General features: G+C 45.0%; 1 protein-coding gene across 3 annotated transcripts in view; it reads right to left on the bottom strand.

The window, feature by feature from the left end:
- The window catches only part of espn (espin), a 49,896-nt gene extending 36,643 nt beyond the window's left edge, over positions 1-13,253 (bottom strand). For all 3 annotated transcript variants that reach the window (XM_030364303.1, XM_030364314.1, XM_030364323.1), the window contains exons 1-4: positions 12,438-13,253; positions 10,963-11,156; positions 2,329-2,515; positions 1,555-1,737 (exon numbers count right to left, since the gene is read on the bottom strand). In XM_030364303.1, coding sequence (XP_030220163.1) covers positions 1,555-1,737; positions 2,329-2,515; positions 10,963-11,156; positions 12,438-12,728 — 855 coding nt within the window. In that variant the 5' untranslated portion in view covers positions 12,729-13,253. The remainder of the gene's footprint in view (positions 1-1,554; positions 1,738-2,328; positions 2,516-10,962; positions 11,157-12,437) is intronic.
- Positions 13,254-13,455: the final 202 nt, after the last annotated feature.

Raw genomic sequence — 13,455 nt, 5'->3', positions numbered from 1 at the left:
CAAGGCAAGCCGATGCAATTCATCATGTTGATAAGAGAATTAAAATGAGAAGAATTATGGGACAAAAAAATCAAGGGATATTTAGCATAGAAAAATAATTTGCGATTAATCGTGAGTTAACTATGACATTAATGCGATTAATCACGATTAAATATTTTAATCGCTTGACAGCTCTAAAAAGTAAAGTTACGTGCAACTACTGAAAATATGGTGACGAAACGTAGTTCCTTTTTCAATTCGGCGCAACGTTCCTTTTCCCAGGGACAGATTTGACAGCGACACGAAGGCAGTATGCTATAGCGCAAGCAGGCAGGGGCGCTTGATGACGCCTACGTGCTTGCGCAGTAGTCCCTTCACGAGCTCTCCTTCCACACCGTACGAGACAGACGCTGGTAGCGTGAAGCTGTCTCTGCATATCAGACATTGATTCCGCAGGCATTATCCAAAGCCAGTCCTCACGACCAAAAAAGCCAGAGGTGGAACATGATAACAATCGAGTCACTGTTTATCTGTGTAAGGACATGGTTCCCTTTCAAAATGTTGATAGAAAGGGCTTTAAAGAGATAGTCAAAACACTCGATCCCAGGTACGCGTTACCGGCCCGCACACACTTCAGATGCCAAAACTATAGGGCAAGGTCCGCGAGCAAGTCGAGAAAGAAATCCATATTATTAAACATTAGTGTTTTTCAGAGAAAGAAGTAACTTGAGAAAATATTTAGCATTCATTTCATGCAGTTTCGCTGACTAACCAGTATGACACCCCTTCAGCAGCATTTATATCGAAATAAGGAGATACAATTAACATATCGTGATATAATACCGTTACGTCTATGCCTCAAATCATACCGTGATATACATTTTAGTACATACCGTACAGCCCTAGGGTGAGCTATCAATACATGTGTGTCTTATCTCGCAGTGAACATCCGTTCTAATGGGAAATGTAAAGAACGCCTACGACTATATTTGTTTCCCGTTTGCGCCTCATAGCTTAGTGTTGACCTCAGTGACCGCAGCAGCATCAGGCCCGCAGTCAAATTTGCGTGGAGCAGCATGCAAACCTCCACATGACAGCTCTGAATCACCATGCAAAGAACCCTTGTAGGCATATGCCCACAAGGTGGTCATTCCAAAGTGCTGCACCTGAATGCCACAAACGTGATCGGGTTGATGCTACACAGCAAATGGTAGTCAGCAGGAACACACAGATACATTCTCTCTCTCTGTTTCTCTCTCTCTCTCTCTCTCTCTCTCTCTCTCTCTCTCTCTCTCTCTCTCTCTCTCTCTCTCCCGATTTCGCTCCCTCCCTCTCTCACTTACAAAAACAGAACCCCATTCACACACGCACATCCACACACAGTCTCTCTCTCTCTCTCTCTCTCTCTCTCTCTCTCTCTCTCTCTCTGTCTCTCTCTCTCTCTCTCTCTCTCTCTCTCTCTCTCTCTCTCTCTCTCTCTCTCTCTCTCTCTCTCGTTCTCTCTCTCTCTCTCTCTCCCTCTCTCTCTCTCTCTCTCTCTCTCTCTCTCTCTCTCTCTCTCTCTCTCTCTCTGACCTCCAGCTCTCCGTTCTCCGCGGCGTCGTGGAGCGGTGTTCCTCCCCAGCTGTCCGTGACGGTCTCCCCCCCGTGCAGCAGCAGCCAGCTCAGCACCTTAGCGTGGCCCCTGCTGGCCGCAAAGTGCATGGCCGTGGCCCCGTCCCCGTCGCGGTCCGACAGACCCACCTCCGTGAAGCTCACCTGGGGGGTACAGAGACACGGAACACGTTAGAAAATGTTCAACGTTGATTTAAAAAAATAATGTTATTTTTATAAATTGCATCATATATTGTCTAAATATAGCTTAAGTCTGTGTGTGTGTGTGTGTGTGTGTGTGTGTGTGTGTGTGTGTGTGTGTGTGTGTGTGTGTGTGTGTGTGTGTGTGTGTGTGTGTGTGTGTGTGTGTGTGTGTGTGTGTGTGTGTGTGTGTGTGTGTGTGTGTGTGTGTATTGGTACGTGTGTGTGTGCACTACACTTTGAGCTGTTCCAAAGTGTGAGTCTCTGACCTACAGTACTCTGATGTGATGTGAACTACAGTCTGGGAGGTAAACTAATGACCTGTGATGTGATGGGAACTTCAGTTCGGGGTGTGAATTACAGATCTCTGATGCCAACTTCAGATCTCTGATAACAGTTCTCTTTCCAGATGTGAACTATAGTTGTCTGATGTGATTTGAACCAGAGATCTCTGATGAACCACAAATCTCTTTCATGTTGTGAACTCCAGATCTCTTTCAGTATGTGAAGTGAAGATCCGAACGTGAACTACAGATCTCTGAGTTTCCAAGATACCAGCCACACGATGACGGTGTTGTGGCCCATCTGGGCGGCGGCATGCAGCGGAGTCATGCCGTCATTGGCTCGGATGCTTGGCTCCGCCCCACAATCCTTCACCAGGTATTGGACGGCCTCCAGGTGGCCCTCCTGACAGGCCAGGTATAAGGGCGTGGCACCATTCTTGGTTTGGTAATTGACAACACTGCAGGAAGCAAGGTACAATACATTCCATCAAGCGAAAGGCTTTTATTTCGAAGCACCTTTCGGAGCAGGGTTTTTCAGTGGATACACTGACATTGCCCAGAAACACAATTTCTTTCTAGCCACAAAATAATACATGCTTATAATTACTACAATGTGATACATGTGTTTGTAAATACAAACAGCAGAATGGGGTTAGCGATGGGTTTCTTCTGGGTCCAAGACTCAACCCTCTCAAAACAGTTCCATAACACAAAAAACACACTTACATACACAGACTTGTTGTAGAAATCAGAATACATTGCTCATTTGAAACCTTTGTCTATTATGATTGACGGCCAGACAGACAGACAGACAGTCCGGCTTTTGTGGCTCTTACAAACCCAGCTAATTATCTCGTCTCCCATTGGTCATCAAGATTTTAAGTCCCTCTCTCTCTAATGGAAGTCGTCCTCCCCGCCACTGAGAGGTCATTCCAACTAGTCCTAGGGCTTTCCTGTCACAGCAGGTCAACCATTCAGAAAACAACACACACACACACACACACACACACACACACACACACACACACACACACACACACACACACACACACACACACACACACACACACACACACACACACACACACACACACACACACAGCCAGACACACATAGCCACACAGTTCTAAATCCCATAAACCCATGCTTTATTTGGACGGGAACAAGTGACCGACCACGTATTCCAAGAGGATTAACACTCCAGCACTAGCTTCGGTTTACTACTGGGAAGAGAGAGAGAGAGAGAGAGAGAGAGAGAGAGAGAGAGAGAGAGAGAGAGAGAGAGAGAGAGAGAGAGAGAGAGAGAGAGAGAGAGAGAGGGGGAGGGAGGTGAGAGCGAGAGAGAGAGAGGGGGGCGAGGAGATGAGAACGAGTTTGAGAGAGTGAGCAAGAGAGATGAGAGAGAGTGAGAGTGAGAGTGAGAGTGGGAGAGGGAGAGATGGAACAGGGAAGGAGAGAGATTCAGAATAGAGTGAAAGGGAGAACAAGGGGTGGAGAAGGAAGAGCAGAGGTCACGGAGGTTAGCTCCAGACAAACGACCTTTAACCCCATAGGAAGAGACCTGTGGCTGAAGGCTCAAAGGGATTTAGGCTCACATTAGTACCAGTAACCAGTTCTACGCATGCTTTAAGTCAACTTCTGTAAGCTCCCTGGGTTTAAATCTTGTGCTTTCCAATGTTGAGACTGCTGGCATCGGTAAGCAGTTTTCAGAGATCAGAGCGATGTTTCTAGAACAACTGAAAATAACACCAACGTCATTGTCCGTATGGAAACTGAAACCACCTGGCACAATATCAGCCAGAGTATTTGTAGTATGCAGTGTTTCACCAGAGATGGTGCTGTTTGAACATTATGGGGTCTGACAGCAGACAGAAATCCCTCAACTAACAATTACTTATTTGCAATTCTAAGTAAATCAATTCAGTTTTTATCACTTTTGTTTTGAATTGATTTGATCTACAGCAATTTGAATAGGACTTTAAACGTATTGAACTGTGACCGTAGGAAATGCACATCATTTATGTGAGAAATTACCTTTCCTAATTATGATAAAAAATGTATTACAATCCGTTCTCAGATTCCCGGTGCTGAGGCAGTTGAACAACCAGTTGGAGGGTAGTTAAGGTAAGAACAACATGCCAACAGGAAACAACTTATTGATGTTAAATATTTCAATTTCTAAGAGGGGGGAAATAATCTGTAGTTCTGTCATCAGGAAGTGGGCAGCAGGATTCATTATTCATGAGTGTAACCAAAGTGGGCTTGAGTTTACCTGCAACACAACCGTGTAATATGAAAAGTACGTATTAGATCCCCCCTCAAACCCAGGGAACCAACGATAATAATGCCAAACCTGAACTTCTGATAGATATTTCTTTCTTTTTAAACACCTAGACGAAGATCGCACACTTAATACCTGAAACATAATTTTTTTAATTGAATACATGTGTTTACAAGACTCAGCTGGATTTTCTAGGCTCCAGAAGATCTTCATAGGAGAGGGAGAGGGGTGGATTTCAAAGGCAAGGACAATGAGTTCAGCCTTGCGTGGCCAGAACTTAAACGATACTCCAGTCACCTTGTCACTCAAAGACAGAAAACGGCCAATGCAGGAGACAAGTTATATATATGTTTGTTTGTTCTGTCACGTAATTCATCTTAATGTATCAGCATAATGACTTCAAAGTGAACAGTAGGTTGTGCTCTGCCCTTAACCACTATGTGCATGGGTGCTAGGTAACAATTACCAGAATGTGCATGGGTACTAGGAAACCGAAGCGAATGTTCTCTTAATTAGGTTGTAAGTAAGTGAAGTTCAAGGTAATGGTTTTCATGTCACATAAGAGCTCGCGGGATTCTCAATAGCTTTTCCTTCTCAATAATTCAAGAAGTTCTGAGAAGAAATATGCTTGAATTTTACCTGTTGCAAATTCCCAGGACATATTTTCGTGTGTCAAGTCAGGCTGTTGTTCCACGCTATCAATTAAAACTCTGTGTGGGAGTGTGGATGATGGCTGGTTTGAGCAGCATCACCTGGACCGAGTCAGACTGATGGGACTCTGAGGCTGAGTGAGGCTGCTTATTGAGCAATCAATGTGCACAGGGAATACCATCCATCTCCATACACACCTAGGGAGAGAGAGAGAGAGAGAGAGAGAGAGAGAGAGAGAGAGAGAGAGAGAGAGAGAGAGAGAGAGAGAGAGAGAGAGAGAGAGAGAGAGAGAGAGAGAGAGATCTCCTGCATGGCCACATGGAGCACCAGGTCATGCATCATCCTCTGCATAACTCCTGCGATAAACCGGTCTCAAGAAGACCACCCTACGTCCGTTGTCTGGAGGAGCCCGATGGAAGTAGAAAGTGTAATGGCAGCAACCTAGGTGGTTTGTAGCAATGGACCTTGCTAATGCTACACTCTGTGTATTGCTTTGTTATGGCATTGAATGGTAATGGTTTAGTATGGCTATGGTAATGATCCTTTTTTGGCTATGGTATGGTAATATGTTATGTGTCAAGTGGTATCCAATGCTACAGTCCACAACAGAACTCAGATACTTGACATTAGCCAGAACCTTGAAAACAAAGACAGTCCACATCCATGGGGGGCAGAAGAGTGTAGTGGTCAAGGTGTTTGACTCCCAGCTAAAAGGCTATGGGTTCGAATCCCACTGTCTGCAGCCTACCAGAAGGCCTTGTGGAAAATTCCTGTATCCATGTGTATGAAAACTTTGCTCTGAATTAAAGTGTCTGCTCCGTGATAACAACATGTTAACAGCAATGAAGAAAGAGCCATGCGATGGATGAAGGCATTACGAGGCTGGCAAAGAACCACACAGGTCATGTTGATGTTGTGTCTGCGTGAGCCGTCGTCAGGAGAAAGGGGCCTTGTGGAAAGGCTTGGCCCAGAGATGAAAGGGATATAGTTGAGGTCCGTGGGGGTGAATGGGCTAATCTGAATCTTAAGACCGATTTCCCTGCATGACCTAACCAGTCCATTGCGTGGCAAGTGTGAGCCAGCCAACTCACTCTGTGGAATATTCCAGTGTGCGGCATCTATTCTCCTCGTAGCCCAATAAAGTCATTCAGGAATTAGCTGAACAGATCTTGATCTTGGCTGATTGATTACATAACCTGTCTGCAACCCCATGCCAAACACATGCATGCACTAACGCACACACACACACACACACACACACACACACACACACATACTCCTCGACTCTACATCACTCTAGTCTAGTACAGTCATTAACGCAGCCTTTTGTTACTCCCGACCACTGCTATCGCTAAAGATACATTACACACAACCACACACTACACACAAAAACACACACTTAACACACGGACCACACACAGACACCTGCACCATACATACACAAGCACTACACACACACACACACACACACACACACACACACACACACACACACACACACACACACACACACACACACACACACACACACACACACACACACACACACACACACACACACACACACACAGACACAGACCACACACAGCCACCAACACAAATACACAGGTTGGTTTTGCGATAGTGGGCTGAATAGGGGAAAACAAATGAGTTGTGATCCGTTAATGAAACAACAAGCCCTATCTGGCAGAACGCTTTAACATCTGTGTGGCCTCAACAGAAGCTCCTGGAAGCTTCCAGAAGACGGTGACACGTCCAGCGAGGGAACCAGCTCGAATAGTTCCGTTGGATTAACGGCGGCGTTCGACTGGGGGCCACGGTTGCGTCGGCCCCTCCTCACATGAGAGTAGCTGTTGGCTGCCGCTGCAGAATGGAAGCCGTTTCCAGTTATGCAACACAGTTAGAGCGTTTACTACAAGGAGGGCCTTGGAACCGTGTCAAACCATTCAGCGGAGGATGAAAACATTGCCCCGTTTAATGATGCGTGTTTCTATTAATAGAAGCAAAATTAACAATAACATTATTGTCTCTTTTGCCGGGATGGGGTTCACACAGAAGCTTGATTGTTGGCTCTGTCAAAGCCGGATTGCCGTTTTGACAGAGCCACGATGTTCACTATTTTCAACCCTAAAACACAATATTCAAGCCTCCCTGTACAATATTTAGCTAGAAGCGTGATGAAGAATATCAAACCAATGAAACAACATCTCAAAGACGCTACATTTTTTAAGTGGCCATAATTGACGATGGTATCTATCAACAGGGCCCATGCTGCCCATCTGAATGAGCGACGGACCAAAACAAAGGAGCACCCCACCGAGTCACAGCCTCATAAAACCAGGAACGCCACATCCGCGTCGCCTGATAAACACAGATGGCCGCCCGCCGCTATCTCTCAGCGGCCAAGTTGGACCTTAAAACCAAACTAACCGTACGCACAAACTCCACAGCCAGTCGAACACAGCACACCCCAGCCCCCACCGTTTCCAAGGCCTAATTGTTTCCTCTCATTACGCCTTATCGCTGGGTGCCGCTGCTGGGGTCACCGTGGCGACCGTGGTAAACAGCAGAGGTGAATGTGGTGCTGGTGAATGGGAAGTTGGGGGGCGGGGGGGGGGAGGAGCCGTGTCCCCAAGAGGCCATTAAAGATTCAGCAGTGGCGCACCTGTCCGGGGGTCACACAATATGGAGAGCTGCTGCCGAAGGTAAAACACAACAGCCCGGGCTCCTTCGTGCTCTCTGCTACTCCGGAGCTCTGGGTAGGGCCGGCACACAGAAACGCCAGCGGGGTTTGCATACCCTGATAGCAGGGTGGCACATTAGGCGCACATTACAAGGCTGCTGTTGTCTCTGTACTGATACAATGAGAGATAGCTGGATTTGCGGATGTTGTTTTAGTTCTCGCTGAATAGCTTGTTCTCTATTCTGGCCTGTCTTTCTGCCTCCATGCCTGACTGCCTGTCTGTCCGTCTGCCTGTCTCTCTGCCTCTATGCCTGCCTGCCTGACTGTGTGATTGCCTGCTGCCTGTCTTTCTTCCTCTATGCCTGACTGCCTGTCTGGCTGTCTGCCTGTCTTTCTTCCTCTATGCCTGTCTGTCTGTCCGTCTCCCTGTCTTTCTGCCTCAATGCCTGTCTGTCTGTATACCTGCCTGCCTGTCTTTCTTCCTCCATGCCTGTCTGTCTGTATACCTGCCAGTCTTTCTTCCTGTATGTCTGTCTCACTTTCATAACAGACAATCTTTTTAATACACACACAATGGCTATTGACGTGTGTTGCGTATGATGCTCAAGCATGTTGACACCGTTGAACTCAGTCAAATAAGACCAGGGCAATGTTAAATGTTGATATAGAATTCATTTGTGTGCAAAAATGTGGTTTTGCATGGAATAGGTTTCCAATCTGATATAGAAAAGTGACACAAAGGATGAGTTGAAGAAATGCTATTGCTATTGGTAAAGTCGTTCCTGATCTGTATCCCACAATGCACTGTAATATATGCTTCCTCGTTTGGCTGGCAATGATTTTTTTTTTTAAAGTTTGTTTTGGCGAAATTATTTAAATTAAGTTGCTTCTTATTTAATAATCTTAAAGATATAAATGTTGTGGGAGATCATATGGATTCTCTAATGGATCCTTTGAGGTGTGCACAGTAAAACCATCACAAACTTTCCATCCCTGGAGGGACTAGAGGTATTGACTATCACTCCAATTTCTATGTGGCTTATCTGACAGCAACAGAGTTCTTCCTCTGTTCCCGCAACTATGGGATAGATACCATAGACACCCTCTCTGTTTACTCAACAGATCTGATTGATGATTGCAAAACTTTGCGTGATAGATCCTTTTTCATTCACTTCCTGATGCAAAACACATCTTCATGTAAAACCCTGGACTTATATGGCTCTTTCTTATATGGCCGACTTTATCCCCAGTGCAGCACAAAGTGAATCCTCAAAATCAATGTCAATGGGATTTGATGTGTTGAGTATATCACAGGTTGGATAAAACCAATATTAAAGACTGTGGAAGTCTGGGTGGTTTAACGCTGGGAGAAGGGGGCGTGGCTCTCAGACCTGATTAATAGACAGGTGAGGTACAGCAGTCGGCAGGTGTTGACAATTACCAATCACCAAACCGTCGTAAAAGTCTCATGTTAACTTTGAAGGACCTCTGCACCTTCAGAACAGCTATCTCATCATTTACAAATATTAATTCAAGGTGTCTGTTTTTTCAAAATAAATGTCCCCCATAAAAGTAATCCGGCTTAAGTGACTGTATAGACTAGACTAGAGCACCAGCAAGTCACTCCTGGTTGAGCTATGTTTTTTTACGTGTGCTCATATTGGGTGCTTTAAGTGATGTGTGTGTCATCTGTCATTGGTCAAGCTAGGCTCTGCTTGACAAGGACTACTCAGGCTAATGCCAGTGCTATGCGGCTTCACAATGCCATCAGAGCCCTTATGGTCTATGCTATCTCTACGAGGGACGGGTCCTCTGACAAAGCACTGATTAGCAGCTACATTCATCTGGAGGTAATCACCTACTAGTGTGTGTGTGTGTGTGTGTGTGTGTGTGTGTGTGTGTCTGTGTGTGTGTGTGTGTGTGTGTGTGTGTGTGTGTGTGTGTGTGTGTGTGTGTGTGTGTGTGTGTGTGTGTGTGTGTGTGTGTGTAACCCTGAGTGGAAATCTGCTATTGAAAGCGACGGTGCAATTTGTGTGCACATCATCCATTCCACACACACACGCAGGCAGGCACGCACGTATGCACGCACGCACGCACACACACACACACACACACACACACACACACACACACACACACACACACACACACACACACACACACACACACACACACACACACACACACTAACATAAACACGTGTACACACAGAAAATCTCACACATGCATTCTGGGTGTCGCAGCAAATTAGCAAAACAATTAAAACTGGCTAATAAAATCGTTTCTATGTGGCATTTGAAGAAAGCACTAATAGTAATAATTCTTCTAATAGAAGAAACATTGGCATGAAGTATTTCACAATAGTCAATAAAAACCACTCTCTAATAACATAATAATACCACATTGAACAATGCTTTCATATTTGATTCCCAAGTCATAAATTACTTGCAACCAAAAGTTGTTCCAGATAGATAGATAGATAGATAGATAGATAGATAGATAGATAGATAGATAGATAGATAGATAGATAGATAGATAGATAGATAGATATATAGATAGATAGATAGATAGATAGATAGATAGATAGATAGATAGACAGACAGACAGACAGACAGACAGACAGACAGACAGACAGACAGACAGACAGACAGACAGACAGACAGACAGACAGACAGACAGACAGACAGACAGACAGACAGACAGACAGACAGACAGACAGACAGACAGACAGACAGACAGACAGACAGACAGACAGACAGACAGACAGACAGACAGATAGATAGATAGATAGATAGATAGATAGATAGATAGATAGATAGATAGATAGATAGATAGGGCCACCGACATGAGGTCCTTGAGGTCGCATTTGGCTGCTGGCTTTCAGTCTTTCGTGAGGGTAAAGAAACTTTAATAGTTTCGGAAAGATTATTCAAAATCTTTGAAATTAGCCAAGCAAATAATGAGTTCAATGCTGTGCTACTGAACCCCAAGGGAAGGGAGGGATGTTCTCGAAATATTCCTGGATTTCCATATCATTTTCCATATCAATTAAATCACTTCATCAGTAGTCTGAAATCACAAGTAAAACTTTTCACCGGCGTATTTCCGGTACAAAATACTGTTCGGAAAGACATTTGTGAACATATAGCATCACCATCCTATGATAATACACCGTCAAAGTTGAACCTAGCGTTGGACACCTTCAAGGAAGGTAAACAAAGGGTTTCATTGGACAAAGAACTAGTTCCCCGGCTCAGGCCCGGGCCGGTCCGGCAGCAGGGAGGGCTTACTTTGGGCTGTGTCCCAGCAGCAGTCGGAGGGACGGCAGGTCGCCCTTGGCAGCGGCGTAGTGAACAGGGAGGGCCCCCGAGTCTGTGGTGGCCCCGGGGTCCACCTCACCGCTCTTGAGCAGCCAATCGCTGAGCTCGTGCTGACTAAAGCGAGATGTGAGGTGGAGGATTGTAGCTCCCGAGCTGTCCCTGTCCTGTGAGTCAACAACAACAACAACAATAACAGTTATCGTGGAGGAACTTTGACAGTTGTTCCCACAAATGATAACAAACACCAACACAGGGCCAGTGTGCTGAACCTGAGTGGCTGGTGTGTTCTCGGTGGTTGCTCTATAGTTGGGTGTTGGTCTGTCTGTGTGCAAGCACCTCTCCACATAATAGGACTACACTGAACCTTCAATTCACAGAAACGGGGATGCCTTTTTGTAATGAGGGAAACCGAATTTGCCAAAGCACCGTGCACTTCACTTAAGTATCTTAACAACAATTACGATAGCCTCAGAGAGCCAAAACAGCTCTTGTCCGCGATTCAAGAAAATGAGATTCATGGGAAATGTAATCTTTACTGTCTGAGATCATTTTCTTCATATGGGTTGAACATATTGTCCTTGACACAAATCAGTCTAATTTGCTGTAAGACTGCTGAGAGTTAATGTTCAGAATGAATGCACATGATGAGGGTAATAAACACACTCAATAAAGATGCTCCCACAGCCTATATTCACATAGGTATACAGAGCTCTTTATGGCCCTTCATAAATGGTAATGTGAACCCTTTAACCTGGAATACAGAGCAAGCATATCATAATGAGAGTGAGAGTATATAGTTTGATATGCAATTATCTGGATTTTTCATCAATGTTATTGGTTATAAAAATAACAGTGGTTATAACAATTTATGTTATTTTTAAGAACAGCTACAGCGCTTATTACAGTTCCATAACATAACAGTGGATTTCTAACAGTAAGCTAGGCCTAATAAATCATTAGTTAGAAATCCACTGTTATAGCTAACTTATTCTCACACATTCCCTAACACTGATCCAACAGCTGGCCTCATGTAACTCATGTGACATGACTTTTTATATATGTTACAGAGAGTAATTCCTGAAAGACACAGGGTTAAAGGGTTGATGCTAGTATGCCCTTATATCATGTCCTCGCAGTCCTGCAAAGCCCACAAAAAGAGCATCAGTTATGAACACTGGTCTGTAACTGTTTCACTTTCCTGAACATGACGTTACACTGCCTGAGCATCTTTTGTCCATCACTGAGAAAAGCATTTCAGGAAATGGAAATTAGTGTGCTGTGCATTTTAATTTAAACGTTAGTGTTTCTGTTTATGCTTGGGGAATGAAATTGGCAATGATAGATCCAACTGGTCAATCTAGTGAATTAACACCTACCAATGATATCTAAAGATACAGGCAACGGTCTGAGTTTATGTTTTTACGGGTGAACCTCCACACTCTCACCTCGGGTCGACAGCCCCCCTGGGTCAGCAGCCACTGTAAACACGCCAGGTTGCCCGTGGCCGCTGCGTCGTGCGCCGGACTGGCGCCATTGTTGGCCACAGTGTTCCCCGACAAGCCAGCCTCTTCCACCAAGAAACGCAGACATGTCAGCTTCCCGGCTCGGGCGGCGTGGTGCACGGGGGACGCTCCGAGGACATCCTTCACGCCGTCGTTCAGTTCATTGGTTCCTAAAAGCCCCTTCAGGACTTGCACGTCGCCCTGCCTTGCCGCGAGAAGCGTGTTCTCCGCCATAATTGTAACTTCTGTGTTAACACAACCCGTAGTTCATCTTGCAAAATGAATATCCATTGTAATGTATTTGAACGCTATGCTTCGTTTTTCCCGTTAGTTCAAGTCTGCAGGAAGACACCATTCCCACCCGAAGAGGGCGAGTCTTCAGGTAAGGTGATCTAGGTTGTCCAGTAGGGAACGCATCTTTCATTCCCAAAGCTTCGTCTTCGCCCAACACTATCCCGATTACTGCTTGCTGCAATATTTAACCGATACATATCTGATCGTATCCAATCATTCAGGACATCTTCTGTCTACCTATGTTCGCGGGGATGTGACCTGGACTCACCTACCGTCGATTTAGATATGCTGCTGCTCACCTGTCGCTTTGGTTTTCTAATCCTGTTTTCACAATTAAAAAAAAGCTCAAAGGTGTTTGTTTTGTTTTATAAAAGATTATTGCTCCATATCTCTCCCTCCCAGCTGGCGACATGGGACTCACCACTTGTTGAATAATCCATGAGTGGAGGATCGCTTAGCCTGTTACAAGTGCTGCTGCGTTTTATCCGCTCAGGACTTAAAGGGCCAGTGTGCCAATTAATCTCATTTTTAGTGAGCTGAATTTGTTCTGCTTGTTTGGATGGTTGGCCGATTCTCACAGAGAGATATATGTTATATCATGGTAATATCATGTTCATGCTCATTGTATAGGTCTGATGGTCTGGAATACCATGACACTGATTAAAGC

This window comes from Gadus morhua, chromosome 1 (genome assembly GCF_902167405.1).
Source record: "Gadus morhua chromosome 1, gadMor3.0, whole genome shotgun sequence".
Taxonomy (NCBI): domain Eukaryota; kingdom Metazoa; phylum Chordata; class Actinopteri; order Gadiformes; family Gadidae; genus Gadus; species Gadus morhua.
Note: the sequence above shows the minus strand (reverse complement) of the source record. Positions and strands in the feature narration are given on the sequence as shown.